Source organism: Meriones unguiculatus, chromosome 21, assembly GCF_030254825.1.
Source record: "Meriones unguiculatus strain TT.TT164.6M chromosome 21, Bangor_MerUng_6.1, whole genome shotgun sequence".
In the NCBI taxonomy this organism is placed as follows: Eukaryota; Metazoa; Chordata; class Mammalia; order Rodentia; family Muridae; genus Meriones; species Meriones unguiculatus.
This window is the reverse complement of record NC_083368.1, coordinates 46,136,867-46,156,129: the sequence shown is the minus strand read 5'-3', so window position 1 is coordinate 46,156,129 and position 19,263 is coordinate 46,136,867. Positions and strand designations below refer to the sequence as shown.

At 41.3% G+C, this 19,263-nt stretch overlaps 1 protein-coding gene across 2 annotated transcripts in view; it reads right to left on the bottom strand.

The window, feature by feature from the left end:
* The window catches only part of Met (MET proto-oncogene, receptor tyrosine kinase), a 114,134-nt gene that overhangs the window by 77,728 nt on the left and 17,143 nt on the right, over positions 1 to 19,263 (bottom strand). For both annotated transcript variants that reach the window (XM_060374043.1, XM_060374044.1), the window contains exon 2: positions 6,840 to 8,056. In XM_060374043.1, coding sequence (XP_060230026.1) covers positions 6,840 to 8,042 — 1,203 coding nt within the window. In that variant the 5' untranslated portion in view covers positions 8,043 to 8,056. The remainder of the gene's footprint in view (positions 1 to 6,839; positions 8,057 to 19,263) is intronic.

Sequence of the window (19,263 nt, the reverse complement as noted above, 5' to 3'; positions counted from 1 at the left end):
CTTTTACTCTATGTTAACACTCACTAGTTAGATATCTCCTTTCCCTTCTCCTTCTGAAAGACAAATCTTCCTGAAGTGTCTGTGCAAACGCCATCTGCTCCGACCTCGCTCTAGGTCCCAGGTGAAGTGCAGTCAATTGCTTCCCTAAGGTAGAGCTTGGCTTTTAGAATAGGAAGTCAATATTGCCCAGCCAGTGATTCATATGCAAATTAACCCCCTGGAACATTTTAGTTTGAAAAAAATATATGATTAGCAACTGGAATGTATCCAGGACCCTAGAATCACTTACCACATCCATGATTTAAAAAAAAAAAAAGTCAAGGGAGTTTTACTGACGCCAAGAGCAGCCAAACCTTTGGTTTCCTTTCCCAGATGAAAGGAACCCAAATGAACCCAGGCGCTGGAGAGGTGACTTTATAGCACATACCGGGGCACTTGGTCATTTTGAACCCACTGTATTAAAATTTATGCCAAACCACGAATAAATAACAGTCTTCTCTAAATTCTGACAGATCCCTCTTTTTCTTGTTTGAGCAAGGAGATAAGAATACAGGCTGGGATGGCCACTGATAAGACAGAAGCCTAGAGGAAGAGTGTAACACCCAAATTTTGAAATATTATAGTAAGTTAAAAAAAAAAAAACTGCTGTTACTCAAGTAGGTTATTATCCTTATCAACATGTGGGGCTCCACATGCTTCCAGTCATCTCCAGCCAGGGAACGTGGGAATGGAAATGCCACCTATCAGTGCTTTGGCTTCAGAATTTTGCCTTCTTCAAAAGTCAACTTCAAAATTCATTTCTTTTCCTGTGGCCTCACTGTCTGCTACGGCCATTTCCCCAAATGAATCATCACTCAGCTATCAGCAGCTCAACGCAGTCAAGCCCTGCTTTAAAAGACAGTAAGGACAGGAAGCACTCTCACCATGTGAGGGGCATGGCTAAGCTCAGCCGCCCCACGTGGGGGAGAGAGATACTGTTACTCATATCCTGAGCCAGGACCATCCCCAGGTAAAGGCGGCCTGCATTTTGGACTAGAGTTTCAACCGTAACTGAGTCCTTTTTGCTTTTGGTTTATGAAAAGCAAATTTAAGGTCTTTTCTGGGGTAGGCTGATTTAACGGGGTGAGCAAGGAGATGGGGGAGAGGCAAGAGGCACTAAAAACACCCCCAAGGCTGTGCCCAGTGAACTCAGAGAGTATTATGAAATTCTGGACAGAAATTAATTTTAAGTTTCTCTTAAATAAAAGAAAAATGCACTGTGCCATTTTGTATGCAGGGAGAATTCAAGTAAATCAGGAAGCAGCAACTTGCTGAGTCTGGGAGAGAATAGAACCAGCAGCTATGGAAAAGAATCAAGTGAAAAATTAATACAGTTTTAGTTAGATTTTCTAAAATGTAAATTACATCAAAATCCTTGAACCTCGAGGATTTTCTGTCTTACAAGATTTTGCTTTGGTAGCAATTACATTTGCTGTACAGACAATATATTTAATTTTTAAAGTTTGAAGTCCTTTCTAATCTCAAGAATAAAGACTCCCCAGTAACAGTGTCCATATGGGCTAACATTCTCTCATTCCTGAGCACAGGAAGTAAGAAACAGCTTTATAATCTGACTTTCCATTTATCACCCCTAATACAAAATGCATTCCCTTGAGATCACCGCAGTCTAAAATAGCCGTGCCGGACCAATCAAAGGACGTGGATGTTCTAATGCTACTCCACATCCCCAGCTTGAATACTGTGGGAGATTATAGATATGCGGCCTGTAGACAGTTATAAATCTCTGTTTATTTTATTAAATATTACAAGACATGCCCTGAGGAGGACAGATCAATAATGGACCTTGTGGTTTCTTGATGGAACACTGCAATTATTTTCTTTCATTACAACTTAAGTGTAACTCAATTTTATCCATCTATCATCTTTATGGTAGCGATAAGCAACAGCACCGAACGCTTGTTTCTCTGCCCGTGTCTAATATTCCTTGTTTGCATCTTGTTTTGATGTTTTTGGTCTTATTGAAAATTTGTTCTAACTGCTTTCCTTTCTCCCTGAGACCGCTTTGAGTGGTGATCCTTTAACTTTGGCACTCCAGGAATGGAGATGGAAAATTACTACCTTTAGTTTCCTTTGTTTTGGGAAGCAGTTGGCTACTCTTTGAATCCAAGTACAGTGACATTTGAGAAACAAGGAAGCTCATTAAAAACAGCCTACGAGGCTGTCTTTTTCTGTGGCTGTATTGTCTAATTCTTAGTGCAAAGTTTCACTGTAAAGTACAGAAGCAGGGCATCTTGCTGTGTCACGCTAGTTTAAAATTAAAGTCAGAGAATGACTTTTTTCTGGAGTGTAATGCAACTTGATTTGGCTGTTGTCTCCCTCAGTGTCAGCCCACTGAGACATTAACTAATTAAGCCTTGTGGAGTTTGGTCATTCACAACATATACAGAGGGAGGTGAAAGACTCTCATGAGAAATAGAACCACAATATGCTTTTTTTTTTTGAGACAAACTGATCATTTAAATTTGCCTCTCCTTATACAAGCATTCCTTGTTGTAATAGCTGCCATTTAATTTACCATGAGCATAGTATCATATTTTGGGTACTGTTTTGGGTATTGCTGTACTTGTCTACATGATAGGTTCGTCTTGAGGCCAGACCACCTGGAGACTATAAAGCTCTCAAGGTCAGCAGGTAGAAGACAATGGGGTACAGGCCTCAGCCCAGATCCTGGGCTCCAGGCTCTTTTCATTAGGCTATACTGATTCCCAAGGCGCTAGTTTCAGAGTCTTCCTGTTGTGAAAGGTGCATTATAGAATCCTCGCACAGTTTACCAAGACTGTGAAGTAGCTTGTGCTACCCGCATGTTGCAGATGGAACCCAGTTTGCAAGAAGTTAAGCAGCAGGCAGGGGTCGCGCAGCAAACATGCTGCAATGCAGGCCTTTCACGTAGGAGTGACTGGTCCCTAATGTCACTGTTTTCCCTTCAGCTGATCCTATCCATCATCATGATAACCAAGATGCCCCCAAGTCTACCAACCACACTCAGGACAGGCTCCCACGCCCAGTTAAGGTTGGCCAACACAAAACAAGACTCCATAGCTGGCGCGTGTGTGGTGTGTGTGTGTGTGTGTGATTTTTGCTTGGTTCTGATTATTTTGTCTTTTTTTTTTCCATTTTTTCATTTCTTGAGGAGGAGAGAGGTGGAGACAGAAAACATGTAGTCGGATGGTTAGGGAGGTTAGAAGGAGCTGGGGGAGGGGAAAGAATATGATCAAAATATACTGTAAACATGAGAAACAATTTCAATAAAAACTTAAAAGATGACCAAGATGTGGGGTAATATTTACTACAAGCTTACTTTTTCAAATGTTTATACAATAGACTAAAACTTTGGTAATGGACTGTAAGGAAAAGAGTGCACTTGTGCGTTAACAGTATTTTACATAAAGGTCCTTCCTAGTTCAATGTCCCCTAAAAATCTTCTCTAAAATATAATGGTTCAAGTCTCCAAGTAATGTATGTAACGTATGCACAGAATAAGATTGCTACGGATTATGAGATTTTAAAAAATTACCCTATTCAATACAGATACGCATTTGCAGGAATTTTCTGAGTGTGTTCTTCAACTATGTTTTTTCTGTGCTTTCAAGTTAATAAATTTCTTATGCATGATTGGTGAAGATTCTAGTAATTTCAAGAAAATAGATTTATAATACTGTTTATCTTCAAATATAAGGAAGAGGTTTTTTTTTCCCCACTAAGGTTGAGTTATTACAAAGTTTCTATATTATAGGGGTATTTTCTCAATGATTTTATTTTGCACATTAATAGGTTTCTAACAGAATATGCACTAGCCTAGAACAACATGGAGTGATACTAATTTGAGAAGCTTATAAAGGTTCCCCAATGAATGGGTTAGGAAAAAAGTCAGGAGAGATATACAAAATGAACTTGAAATTACTGTGGATATGCAAACTAATAGAATTCAAAGTGAGAGGTGATTGTAAATAAGCCCTTGAAGAGTTACAGTCAAACTCAGCAGAAAACAAAAACAAAAACAAAAACATGTGCATTATGAAAATCAAGACTATATTCTTACAGAAGGTCTGTTATAACCAACAGCACTGGATGGGCACTGGTGGCTCAGGATAAGCTCCCAGAAACTGTGTTGTATGTAGAGACAAGCTTTGAAACACAGTGAAGAGGGGGAAATGATGTGCTCTCATAATCATTAGATGACCAACGGGTGCTCTCCTGTTGCAGATGTGAGCAGATGCCTGTAAAGACTGTGGCTGGACTCATTCATGTTATGAGAGGGAGAGAAAGCAACATAACTTGACCATCAATAAGTAAATTAGGCCTGCAACACCTGCTGGATCTCTGAACAGAAGATGGTCTTTCCTGGCACCCGCATGCTTGATCCTGCAGTAAGAATACATTTTGTATATGGCAGGTATATAGAAGGGCAAAGAGACCCTCTGATGGATCTTCTCACATACACTGAAGACTTGACAGAAGCCTACATAGAAAGGTATGGTAACATCCTTTAACTTGTCTAAAGAACACTCAAGTCTGTCCATACACATACTAGAGATATTAACAGCCAAACTATCCAATGTGTATTCAGTCAAGAAATTTCATGCTAAAAATAAAGACTCGATTCCAAGATATTATTAGAAGGTCACCTGATATCTGGTCAAGTTAATCAGCCAAGACAAAATGGAGTCATCTTATTATTTAGAGCCTGCCTAACTGGCCCAGTCTGGTAAATCATTTTGTTCTTGCTGCCATCATTTCAGGACAAAGCTAGGAAATGACTATATGCTGATTATTGGAACACATTCTGTGGGTCAGGTGTCTGAAAACAAATGTGTACAGTCTCGATTTCAGAAGAAGGCCAGCCATTAGTAAGTGGAGAAGATAAACAGGCAAATAAAGAGGAGGGTTTGCAGGTATTTGTGTTTATGGAATCTGGCCAGCACGAAACTTGGCTTCCCTTGCAAGAAGACGGCTGGCAAGTTACATCTTGTTTCCCACAAGAATTTTTTGAGATGGTAGTGATAATGGTTTCAGGTGTGGCGTTTGGGGCATTTTTCCTGCGTGATAAAACTGGCCTGCATTTTACTGGATAATCCTGACTCTTTGTTCCCCCTGGAACACTGAAAAATGTCAGCGCGGGTAAGATAAAGTTCTGAAGGCTTTGAGACTTTCTAAAATGAGTAAGAGCATTTGCAACTGGGAGGCTGAAATGGACAAAATAAAACAATGTGATAAGATACCCGTATGCCTCTGCAAAGTCAAGGGTCCTTTTAACTTTTAGCAGGATGAAATCCAAGCACCAAGGGTCCTGGAAGCCCTCGGGATCTCCTGATAGGCTCTTTAAACTTGTGTTGCTCAACTAGCTTGCTGAGTATGGGGAAAGTTGTTTGCTCTAAGAATCTATGAATTTCACACTTGTATTTTTGAATTCCAGGTTTCCGAAAGCCCTTCGGCTTTCTTCCATTCTTTTGTTGCATTTTCCATTGAAGAAAAGGGCAGCCTGATGAAGAATTCATTCCACCGTGTCTTACAGAGTTTACAATGCATATTAAATGTGTAAGGGGGCATTAAGTCTTAGCTGGGGCTGGCATGTACATGCTGTGTGTATTATTAGACTACAGAGGGGAAAGGAGGGAAGTTTTGTCTTTGTTTCACCAAAGAATGTATTTTCTGAGCTCCATAAAATAGTTAGGTAATTTTCCACGTAGGCGAGTATCCCAGGCTCACTAAGAGCCAGCACATGCTCCTGAATTCATACACCCTGGGTACCCTCAGCAGAATTACATGCTTTCTCTTATCAAGTACATACTGAATACTATTACTGGTTGCTGTTTTTATTTTGTAGACTGAAAACTGCTCAGGCAAGACACACATTTACAAAGCCCAAGTGTCTTCAGATAGGATTCAAAGTGCCACTCTATTCAGTTATGGTCACTGAGGGTCCTAGCGTAGGAGGCGCAGTCATGCCATATATGCAGATCTAGGCTTAAACCAATACCCTCCAAGGCCACAATGGAATCCGTAGGTTGGTGCTCTTCCTCAGTCACTAAGTGACCAAAGAAATACCCCCCCAAAAAAAAACACTCTACTTACAGAAGGGAAATTCTCCTTTATTTAAATAAAAACACCTATAATAATTTCCCTATGCTTTTCTGTAAAAATACCATTTTAAATGATCATCAATCCCAAACAAAGAGTGTTGTGGAGGAATGAAAATCTAAGTTTTAAAGTAATTTTTTCTTTTAGTTATATCATCTCCCCACTATGTATATACTTGCATGTGTGTGCACACACCCAGTTGGGTGCATTGTGTGTGTGTGGGGGGGCACATGGAGGCGCAGTGAACCTTGGGTATCACCCGTCAAGCCCTGTTTGTTTTTACTCATTTTTTAGAGTAAAGTTTTTTCTCATTCGCCTGGCGAGTGTCAGCTAGGCTGGCTGACCAGTGAATCCAAGGTATTTCTCTTGTTAGTGCTTCTATTACAAGCTTAAGCTGCCATACCTGTTTTTTTTTCCTCCACATGGGTTCTTGTAATGCAACTAACCTCCCCCTCCCCATGCTTACACAATAAACATTTTACTGGCTGAGCTACCTCCTCAGCTCCACATTAATTTCCTAAGATAACGGTTTAGTCATTAATGAAGACCACTTTCTTAATTTTCTTACAAGAAATTTGTAAGTATTTTGAACACAAATCATTCACCAACCACAAAACAGCCTTGATCTCTTGTTTTGTTTTTAGACTGGCACTTACTCTGCTTCACACCTAAATTTAAGCGGAAGGCCTTGTATGACTTACCCTGTTGAAACAGTGCTCGTGGTTGGGTCCATAAAAATGCTGGAGGCACCTCACGTTGTTCTTGTTGACGATCTTGTTGAAGAATTCGTTGACGTATTTGATGGGGAAGGCGCAGACCGCGGAGCGATTCACGGGCTCGGCAGAATCGGGCCTGCTCTGCGCGAACACCCCGTAGAGAATGTCATCGTTGGGGCTGGCTCCTATCTGCTTCGCGAGGCTGGCGCCCGGCTTACTGACGTAGGCGGCTTGGAGGATATTAAACACTTCCTCCCTGGTGGACCTCTTCCTTCTCTTCTCTGTCAGAATGCACTCCAGGGGCATCTCCATGTAGGAGTGCAGCCCGGAGTCTGCGGAACAGAACCTGATGATTCTGGTATGGAAAGTCTGAGCGTCCAGGGTCTCCTTTTGGACGGTCAGGAAGTAAATGAAATGGTTGCTCTCAAAGGCGTGGATGTACTTGATGGGGTAGGAATCTCGGAACTCGGGTAGGACGTCAATGTAGGACTGGTCTGTCAGGAACTTAAAGCCGTCCTGGGTTTCCTTCAGGCGCCTCACCGAGATCGAATGCAGCGAACGGTCAGGAAGGTGGGAGGAACTGACCGTGTTCCCCACAAAGAAATTGATGAAGCGGTCCTTTTCGGACAGAAGGACTTTGGCCCCCAGGGCACTCACTACGCAGTCGGGACACTGGCCCGACTCTTCATCCCCGCGCGGAGAGAACATGCAGTGAACCTCGGACTGTATGTCCGCAGCATTGCCGGGCGGAAGGACGTGCCGCTGGCACGTCCCTCTGTGGACGCTGCCGCAGCTAATGAGCTGGTCGTCATAGTACGTGTCGAGAAGAAGGGCCATGTTGATGTTGTCTTTCCAAACGCCTCCCGAGGAGTTGGCTTTGCTGCCGCAGTCCTGACAAGGAAAACAGTCTGGGTGTTCCAACACGGGCCCGGTCTTGTACTCAGCCACCTTCCGCAGGTCTTTGTCATTCAAAACATAAATGTAGTTCGTGGCTCCCAGGTAGATATGATGCCCGTGCAGAACGACGTTCTGGATGGGAGTTTCTGCGGTGAAGTTGGGGAGCTGGTACTTCACGTTCGTGTTCATCTCAGACTTCACTAGGGCCTCCCTGCACTCCCCGTGGCTCCTCTGCACCAAGGTCAAAAGCAGCACCAGGATGCCAGGTGCCAGCACCGTGGGAGCCTTCATTGTGAGAAGCTGATCTGCCAAGACACAGTCAGGAGAGAGCAGTTCAGTCGTCATTAGAAACAAAGAAGAAAAATGGACGCACTGCTCCGGCTTCGCTATCAGAAACATTTCCTAACTGGAGTTTTTATATGGAATGAAAACAAAAACCAGTAGCTGGCTTCACATAAAGATGCATTGTAGGGCTGGACAGGACTCCTCACAGTTTAATTTTAGAAGTCAAGCCATGAACAAGTAATTTTCAAGGACCATTATGTGATGCAAACAATGTTCTGTGTTGAGGCCATGCATTCAGCAGCCCAATAAGCAACATAGCACATTCTTTCTTAACCCCTTGCTGGTTGCTTAATGTGGTTTCATATCTGTGTCTAATGACTAGGCTGGTACTTAAACTTTCTTGGTTAGTCAAGTAAAGGAACTGTGGCTCAGATTCATTTATTCTAGAAATCACAGCAGGCATTGTTTCCTTGGGAGCATGTAGAATTACTAGGCTAAATTTAGCTTCCTTTTGGAAGAAAACAATCATAAATCCTAGAAGCAAGTGATCACATGCTGTTTATAGGATTCTGTGTGCAGGGAAAAGGTATGGTTATAATTTGGCTATACTGAACCTATTGTTTCTGACTGACAAATGCTTAATGCAAAATCACTAGGACTTCAAAACAAACAGCAGAATGAAATGTGTAAAGTAAAATTTAATCTTCAGAACTAATGTTTTGAAACTATTTCTCAGGGGGAAAAGAACATATTGTTTATTATCGAGCCAAAAAGCTTTTTAGTAATAATAATATTATTTTAGCATTCCATAATATGCATTTGGACCAGTGTTTCTCCCAGGAAGTATGACTGGTTTGTTCTTCAGATTATAAAAGTATAAGGGGCACAGCTTAAAAACATGTGAATTCCCTTGATAATCGCTATGGTCAGGGGTTGGGTATTGTTTTGGTGAAGAGCGGCTTTCGAATGAAAGAAACTAAATACCGACATGTGTATTCTGACCAGATGGAAGGATGCTTAAAACCATATTTGGTATTACAGCAATGGTAAAGACTAACCTTGGATCTATGAAACCACACCCAAACTCACCAAGCAACTAATATGTGCATAACTCTGCTTACACTATGGAAATGGGACATGGTTCCTGCCTTTCAGTGAACCTAAAAAAATGGTTAATAAGTAACACACACTGATGACTATACTTCCTGGCATTATAACACCCCATATAGCACAAACTCCAGACTACAATCATCAAGAGAGGGAGAGATGGCCCAGGTATGAGATTACAATATGAGAAATAGGTATACATTCATTATGTTATGGGGTCCAGAAGAAGAAGGACAGCATCTGTCTGACTCATTACTGTATTCCCGTAATTGGGTACAGAGGAGCCCGGAACACAGCTGGCATTAAACTAATAGATACTGTGTAAACAAAAGATAAGCAGTAGGTTCAAAAACAATAACTTGAGTCTATACTGTCTGACTTTGGCTGTATTTAATTTCTAAAAATTGGGATCTTTAAAGAGATGGTTGACCAGAAACTATAATGACCTAGAATGAAGTAAAGAAGGGCCAGGACCAATATGGTGGCCCCAAGAACAGAAAGTGGCCATGAGTGGAACTGTTTAGTAAGTAGGAGTTGATACCTAGTTGGACAGAATAAAGGGAAGGTAAAGATGACCAGGAGTCACCTGGGCAGAAGTAGAATGAGTGACAACAGCATGGCAGGTAATAACAGGAAGTTGGCTAAAAGGTATGGGTTTTAAGTGTGCTGAGTTTAATTATGTAATGGGAACAGAGTAAGGTGTACCATAGGAAAGACCAGAAGAATTCACACTATTTATCAGGAACTAGGTGCTTTGAATACATGGTGAGTAGAATTTCTGAGCAGATGGAATATCTATGCCAAGAAACAGCAGAATACTGAAAAGCTTTTGAAGAAAGTTGCCGTTATGGATGAGAGACATGACTGGTACAGGTGAGACACATCTGCTTTAAGTGACCCAGTGATAAGTGGAATGGTGAAGGAATAAAAATTCAAAACTCGGTGTGCCTGGTACTTCACTTAGAATAATAGAAACAAACTGTAGGCATACGCATTGAAGTGATGACTAAAACCTAGGCTGGCATGCTTGTCACGGTGGCACAAGATGAAAAAGGAGATGGCCAATGAATTAAATCTGTGTAAATACCTACATTAAGGGAACTAAGTGAAGTGAAGAGTCAAGAAGGCTAAGGTCATGGAAACATTAAGTATTATAGAAGCCAGGCATGGATCTCAAGAAAAGAACTATTTGTTGACCTCAAAGAGTAACTTCAATAAATTTAACAGTAGATTTCAATAGACTGGTAAGGAGCAAGGGGATGTGTGTTTTGAGGAGGTAAAGTTGTTCGTCCAAGGAAGAACAAGCAGAAGGCAACAGCAGTTGCTTGGAGTTTATTATTAAAGCATAGAAAAGATGTATGTTTACTTGCAAGACTTTTCCTTAAAATGTTGATTTGGTGCCTACAAAACACAGGGACCTTCTCTGGAAAGTTCATAGTCCCTTGGTAGAGGCAATGAGTTAACAGAAAGCTGTGTGAGTAGAAAAGAAACCAGACTGCAAACGAGGCTGAAACTCAGCCTTCAAGGAGGACAGTGGATGAGGATTCCTTACAGGTATAGTAGTTTTGTGCAAAGCCGAGAAATGAGGAGCGCACACAGCAGGGGCAGGACAGTGGCAAGCAGTAGAGTCTGAGGAGTGGGGTGACAGGCTCAAGTTAGAGAAAAAGCTGATGATGCAATATTCCAAACAAGTTCATTATAGAGGAAGGACTACACGTTTAGCTGGATGAAGAGGTTCAAAATAACCAACGCAGAGCCTGCAAACTGAGATCAGCAGGAAATTAATGAAAGAACAGCTCTAAGAGTTCCTTTAAGGTAAGATACAATCAACACGCCACGATGACTTCACAGTCACGGAAGAGAAGGAACCTAGTGTAGACAGTTGAGGACACAGTGGTCTTCAGGGTCCATGTGGAGGTTTCTGGTTGAGGATACAGGCTTTGATGTGCCACTAAGCCAGAAAACCACAGTTACACCACAGAGCCAAGGGAAGCTTCAATAAGATAAATTGTTAGAGTGGGATAAGGGAAATTATAAAAAAATAACAATAATGTTTGTCATGTGCTTACCACATGCCAGGCGTCCCACTAAACTGTCTGATTTCTCTCCACAAATATCCTGTGAAGAAGGAAGTGTGATTGTCATCCTCTTCTGGATGAGCATGCTTGACAGAAGTCACCCAGGGTGAACCACGCCTAACAGACTGTGGCCCACACTCAGCTACTTCACTAGCACTGGCAGAGAGCACAGCCTGCGCAGATGTTTCTCCATCAGACACCTCTGCCCCCAGCCCTTCCCTGTGTAGCTAAGTGACTTAAGGCCATTCACCCATCTCTGTGCCCACAGTCCAAAACTCATGTGACTGTTCTTAAGCATAAAAAAGAGAGGAGACTTTGAAGATATATGACCATTTTAGAGTAATATATAAAGACTGGGAATTGAACTTGCTATTTTTTGGTATACTTCTCATTGTTCTGAAATATAATAGAATATTTTTGATGTCAATGAGGGAAACGAAGCAATGAAAAAAAAAAGGACTGGGGACAAATAGTCTTATCAGTCCAGAGTACAGTATATGAAAAATTAAATGTTTCTTTTATTATAATTTTCTTCTATTATTATTACTATTATTATAATTTATTCACTTTGTATCCCAGTTGTAGCCCCCTCCCTCATCTCCTCTCAGCCCCACTCTCCCTCCCTCTTTCTTCCCTATGCCTCTCCTCTAGTCCACTGATAGGGGAGGTCCTCCTCACCTACTGTCTGACCCTAGCCTATCAGGTCTCATCAGGACTGCCTGGATCCTCTTCCTCTGTGGGCTGACTTGGTCACCCCACCAGGGAGAAGTGATCCAGGAGCAGGCAACGGGGTTCATGTCAGAGACTGTCTCTTCTCCTCTTACTAGGGAACCCACATGGAGACTGAGCTGTGTATGGGCTACATGTTAAATGTTTTTCTTAACATGACATACAGCAGTATATCTTCCGAGAATGGGAACACTGTTTCTATATTTTCTTAAAAATATGATATGAAGGAAATAAATGAATGCTTATTTCCAAAAGGAAGGCCACACATTTGCACCCAAGTTGAGACCCAATAAGGCAGGATTGAGTGTTCACATCTTTTTGTTTTTTGCTTGTGAAAGAAACTTCAAAATTATCTTTATTTTATTTTTACAGCCTGAGGGATTACATAATGATTTAAAAATAAGGACCATGTTCTAAGGTTTATGTGTATGTCACACACTATACTAATGCTTAACCAGCTAGAATTCTGCAAATGTACAAATGAGCTTTTTGTTACCTCATTTGATGGGGCAGCAAATGAAAAGTAAACTAGCAGGAAAGAAGGATGTATGTAATCATTTGATACATGACATTTTCTTGACCGTTCCAGCTAATTAAGAGTACAAAGGCGTATGTTGCTGAGACCAGTGTGCCAACTCCAGACTCTGGTGCCAAGTGCGCAAACACATTCCTTGGTCAGGTGCATCGCGGGACCCACCTCATTTCTGAGAGCAGCTCTAGGAGTTCATCGATGAGAGCATGCTAGCGAGTAGGCACAGTGCCTGGCCCGTGGTAGGTCAATGAGTGTTCCCCATTGTCACTGTTTGTTCATACCCTCAGAAAACATAGATGGGAATCCCTAATGTTCCAGATACCAAGAAGAGGGCTGAAGAGTCAAAGATGATTAAATTACTTTCCAACTGCCACTGAGAACACAGACTTGCAGGAAAGAGAGACAATCACCCCGCCATTTAAAATCAAGGCGAGAAGCTCGAAGAAGGGAATGTCGCCAGGTGAAGGAGTTAAGTGGACTTGGCAACCGCTTACAATCCTTCTCTCATTGTACGCTCATGATCTCGCAGAACCTAGCTTCAGTTGTGTGGCAATGAACCTAAGTTGTACAACCCAAAGCAAGTCACTTAAATTCCCGGGCCTCAGCTACATTCTAGTTTGCCAAGTGATTTATGAACTATTCTTAAGTCCTCTGGTACCAGCTTAGGACACCTATTTTGTGCTTCTCTTCCTAACTTATATTTCAGTGACTTTATCTTGACAACCAAACATTAGCACAATGGGAGGGTTACATCACAGGAGTTGGCAAATACTGCAAATTAGAACTTTGTCCTCCCATACGGGCATGGTTATTGAATATTTATTGGCATCCCCCAAAAGAACCAATGAGCTGCATAGTATGCACCAACTGTAACAAGTCTGATCCCTGGGACTGTTTTTCTATAATTACCTGTCATTCCAGTGTCATCGACTTGAATGTAATACCCTTGCTTCCCCAGCTCTATGCCAGAAAGTTTAATGTTTATAATGGCAGTGACTTCAGAAACATTCTCCCTTCCACATAATTTTGTCTTGATACATTGATTCCTGTGATGTGTCTGAATCAGACTTTCAACGTAGAATGTCTTTTTCACCAGTTCTGTTCCTTTTTTTCCCTTTGAAATAGTGCTGGCCATTTAACTGATTTTTAACTGACTAAATGAAACATATAAAGATGATTCAAGCAGACTGACTTATTCATTCTCTTGAAATGTGCACATAGCAGATGAAACCGAATCACCTATAAAACATTTCCTTATTTCTTTGCAGTTGGTAGCAAAAATACTCTCACTGAACAAACATTTCCTGGATATGAGCACCTCTGTGCCACCTTGGTCATTAAGCTTGTGGCATTTAGGAGTCTTTTCACTAAAGACAGCCTGTTAACTATGAACTCAGGCTCAGCCTGACCTTGCCACCTGTCATTCAACTCTTCTCTGTGACCTATTTGTTTCTAGTTTTCTCATTAAAATACCTTGCATTGGTCACATCATTCCCCCCAAATCTAGCAATCTGGTGGGTTCTCTAGGTATGTATGGAATAGCATCTGCGCCTGCCAACAGTTCCACCAGCAGCAAAAGCACAGTGTGGTTGGTAGTCAAGGTCTGATTCCTCAGGAAGATTCACAGCAGGTGTAATGAGACATTTTTTTTAAGGGGGAAGAGTTTATAAACTTTGACACAATTAACTTTGCTTTAGGGACTGATTTTTCTCTGAAGTCACAATGATATATTACTGTGTTGAAAGCACCTTCTAGTGAGATACTCTACTCAGTTATATCATTTTGTTTCTAATTATAGTCATAAGGTAAACATTACTTTCATTTTTTTTTCAGATGACATATGTGTTCAAAGAGAACAAAATGTTAGCTAAATGTACAGATGGAATCAAGGTCTCCTCAGTATTTCTAATTTTTAAAATATATGATGCTTGTTTGAGCTGTTTCTAATTGCATTTCTAGGGAAAGGATTTTATTCCAAAGGCACAGTACTTCAGCGAACATTTATTTGTACCTGCTCAGTACCCATTGTTTCTTCCTCTGGCAGCTCTTTTGAAAACCCTCTATGTCCCATCTACTGAGATTGCCTATCAATCACGCTGCCCCCTTCTCACGGCAAGGGGAGTATGCTCACCAGACTGGCTTCTCAACAAGCTCTAGTCTTCGGAGCCAGTGCTCAGCTAGGGTGAACATCTGACCACAGCAAGGACACCCATATAGATGCTGGCAGAGACCTCTCATGTTCAGAGATTCCAAAAATACAGATGATACTCCCTTGGAGTTTCTGAGGACGCATCTCTGCTCCTGTGTGGGCAGAGCCAGCCTGAGGGTGAAGCTGATGCTGTGGGCCGAAGAGCTCAGACTTGGAGACTTCCACTAACATTTGGCTATCAGTATCCCACCATGTTTTAAGTTTACAGGAGCCAGTAAAATTGTTTCTTTTCTTCTTCCTTTTTGGTGAGCAGTTTCATAATGATTCCTTTTCTTGCAAATCAGAAGCAAACAATATCCAGGAAGAAAAAATACTTACGGACTTGTGAGTTCATACACAAGGTCAAGTGCATAAGAGCAACTTTGCATAAAAAACTGAGAGAAGATGAGGGCCTGAAGGGTTGTATGGCTGTAGTCTATATTAAATATTCAAATAAGTGGGACAAAATGGTTTCTTTGTGTTTTTCAACAATTGCTTTTAAATATCTCACTCGGCACCTTGGAACACATTCATCAGCTGAGATTTCTGGGGTGGTATACTGTTTTATTCTTTCTCCCACTATCCATTTCTGAAGTAGAATAAGTAGCATGGGCTCAAGATGAAAATAATGCATCTAAGTGATGAGTTAGTACATAAAACCATAAAAGATTTCAATACACTTAAGTATGTAAAAGGAATTTGTAATTCTGGAAAATGGCTTAGATGCCATATTGAGGATGATAAACCATAAAAACTGCCACTGCTACATCTAAGAGGACTTGCAAGAATGGCATCCTGAGGAATATTCTTAGCCCCTCTAAATTTATCTTCTTTCCATTAGTTTTAAAAGGCTGCTCAGTATCCAAGTGGGTTCCCTAGTAAGGGGATCAGGGACTGGCTCTGCCATGAACTCAGTGGCTGGTTCTTTGATCACCTCCTGCTGGTGGAGCCAGCCTTGCCAGGCCACACAGGAAGATGATGCAGCCAGTCCTGATGAGACCTGATAGGCTAGGGTCAGATAGAAGGGGAGGAGGTCCTCCCCTAACAGGGGACTGGGAAAAGGGAATAGGGGGAGAAGAGGAAAGGTAGGTGGGACTAGGAGGAGACAAGGGAGGGGGCTACAGTGAGGATACAAAGTGAATAAGTTATCATAAATAGATAGATAAATAAAAAGGTAGGACTATAAGAGCTGAGAGTGCTCAATAGGTAGCGCTCATACACGCATGTGTGAGGACCTTAGGGGTTCCCTAGAACCCAGAAAAAGTGATGAGGTACGTATACAGCTCCTGCTGCAAGATAGGAGGTGGAGGTAGGGGAATAGTCAAAAGGAGGTGGCCAGATACACACCGATGAACAACAGACTCTATCTCAAAGAAGAGAGGGGATTAGGACCAACTTGTAGGCTGACTTCCAACCTCTGCACAAGCACCATGCATGTGTCCATTCCACCAGAGAAGAAAATGTAGGATCATCGCAATAAAGTTGGAGCAACAAGATTCTAATAAGAATTTCTGATGCCATTTCAACTACTGGGTTTGTAAGCAGTCGCAGTACTTCGTCTTGCATACTATCCATTACATGACAAGCGGTCGTCTGGATACTGAGAACTTCTGTTGATTTGAAGACAGCAAGGAAAACTATACCTCAAGTCTGTAGCCTAAATCAAAATGTAAATTAAACTATAGGGCTGTTGAGAGTGAATTTTACAACTTTTTTTCCCTCCCTTTTCTGGACCCCCCCCCCATGCCTTGATATTAACAATTGTGTATAAAATAATAAAGACAATACACCTTATCAAAATCCTTTCCAGGGCAGCCATATCCTCCCTTCCTTCCCTCTCCCTGCCTACCCTTTCCTTTCCTCCCTTCTCCTCCCCCTTTCTTTTGCTTTTCCATTCCTCCCCATTCCCTTCCCCCACTAGAGATCAAACCCAAGGCCTTGAATATACTAAGCAATTGCTCTACCAGAGACTTACATCCCAAGCCCAAGATACTCTCATAACCGTGATTTCCAGAAAGGAGCTTCCAGTTTTTTTCAGCCTACCTAACTTTTGTATGACCATATTTAAATCATCCAAAATTCCCCTAAGAGAGTCTTATTTTTAATATTTACAGATTAGTTTTTCCCAAAGTACCTTTCTGACACTCAATACCACATAGAGCTTTTGCTAAGAAGTAGTGGGAGAACAGAAGGAGGCTTAGGTCACTTTTACATATGGATGTGCCTTACCCCTTCACATAGCCTGGCCTGAGGGCCAAAGTCTATTGTTTCTACCTTGTGGGTTGTCCGTGATGGTCTTAAATAAATTATGGGATACACTAGCACTCATTTATGCAGCAGACACTGACAGTCAATGTAACACCTCTGCTTATTGTCCTGAGCTGGGTTGTGGCCGGTTCTGAGAGCTCCCAGTAGAAATGAGGAGTTGGCGAGAGCTCTGGAGAGACAGCTCTGGGTACCTGCCCAGTGTTCCACTGCTTTACTTCTCTCTTCAGATTAAATACAGCTATTTGTTATTTCCCCTCCCTTGGCCATCTTGTGGTTTTCCTCTGAGTTTCAAGTTCTTGAAGCCCTTAAAGTCCTTCCAAGACAGAGGCTGCATTAAGAGCCAGACAGGAACCATTAGTTTAAAGAGTAAGCCCATATCCCCATAGAGATTTAGGAAGTGACGGTGTAGGAGACCCAGTTAAATTTGAATCTTAAATACTGGATTCTTTTTCAGTGTAAATATGGCCCATAAACGACAATCGCTAGCTGTAAACGTGTAGAGAAAAATAAGGGAGTGACCAGCTTTTGAAACCAGCATAACTTGGAATGAAAAGACTTGGATGGAATCTATTTATCTTGGGAGTAAAAGGAATTTCTGTCTTTTGCTTGCCTGCTTCCTTGTTTTCCTCCCTTCCTTCCTTCCTTCCTTCCTTCCTTCCTTCCTTCCTTCCTTCCTTCCTTCCTTCTTTATATTCAGTTTTAATAAAATGCATTGCATATGTGAGACAAGTGTTCTACCATGTAACTACAGCCCCAGCCCTTTATTTGTTTTCAAACAGTTATGGTGTATTGTCCATGTTGTCTTTGAACTTTCTCTGTGGTCCAGGCAGACCTTAAACTTGGGATCTTTCTATCTCAGCTTTCTCCATAGCTAGGAGTAAGGCATGTACTACCAGTCCTGACTCAGTTTTTTAAGAGTTTGTTTCTCTAACGCGTACATATTTGCAAACTGTGCACAATTTCTTATTTTTATTTTGGATTTGCTCCCATTATATATCTATAATATGTTGTTTTATGGATGATCAATAGGATAACTGAACTCAAAAAGCAATTTAAGATTTCATATAAGGTATAACTGCCAAAGGGCATAAACATTTTTTTTAAAGAAAAAAATTGCAATGAAGATAGCAACTTGTACATTATATGAAATTTCATAAAAAGATCTAGATATGCATATTCATTAAAGATTCAGATATAGATGGATACAGAAGAAAACAAGTTAAACTTGACACTAGAATAATGTACATGTGTTATAATGAATGGGGCTCAGGATGGCTCTAAATGCTTTCTTGGGTATTGCACAAATGTTTTGTTTTTTAAAGAGAGACAGTGCTTTTGTTCTGATTCTTATGCATTTATCTCAGGCGTTCTCCTGATAATCATTCTAGAAATTGAAAATGACAAACTTTTAGCCTAAGAAAAAAGCCAGTTGTGCACTTTCTCTCCTCAATATATGATAGGGATCATTGTCCAAGACTGATATGGCAAGAGTAATGATTAAAAGAATAGAATGCCATTCTATCCTCAAGATTTTGTCTCATAAACTCATAATCTGTCAGCAAAGATCTTTGTTCTTTTAAGAATGGCTAAAAACATCCAACTTCTGGGAAAAAGAATAAATGGACATTTGTTTTACTATTGTGCATGTTGTAAAAAAATATCATTCAGAACATTCATTGAACTGTCAGAGTCCTGATTGATGGACAGGCATCTACCCCATTAATAAATGGTAGCTCATACAAGAACATTTCGTTGTCCTTGGAAATGTGGAGGTTGAAATTCCCCATTGTTAAGAATATGCTAAAAGGCTTGAAATCAAAAGCACTCCCCCCCCCTTCAGTCTAATGGATGAATGGAAGTTTGTAATTCAGAATGTGTATACACCCTACTAGATTTTGTTCAATTAAGCCAGGAACCAGTGAACAAAATAAGTCCAGAGATCACATCTTTCTACATACGTAAGTTAAAATAAACTAAGGTTAGCAACCCTTTCCTGATACATTCAAATCAGAGTTGGGAAAGGATGAACCTGACTGGGCAGCCAGAATGTGAACTGACAGGGAGACACATCCAGAGGAAGCTGACACATTGCTCACTAGTGAATCAGACATTCCCTCCTCTCTGTGGCGTGGCGGGGGAGGGGGACGCTCCTGAGCATAACTGCATGTTCTCCTTCCAAATGGGGGGGGTCTGTGCTCAAGAGTGGAGTGGATTAGTCTGTTTCTTTCCTCCCTTCTTTCCTCCCTCCCTTCCTCCCCTTCCTTATCTTTAGAGCGAGACAAGGTCTTCTTGTGACGTTGTTCAGGCTGGTCTCAAACTGCCCTT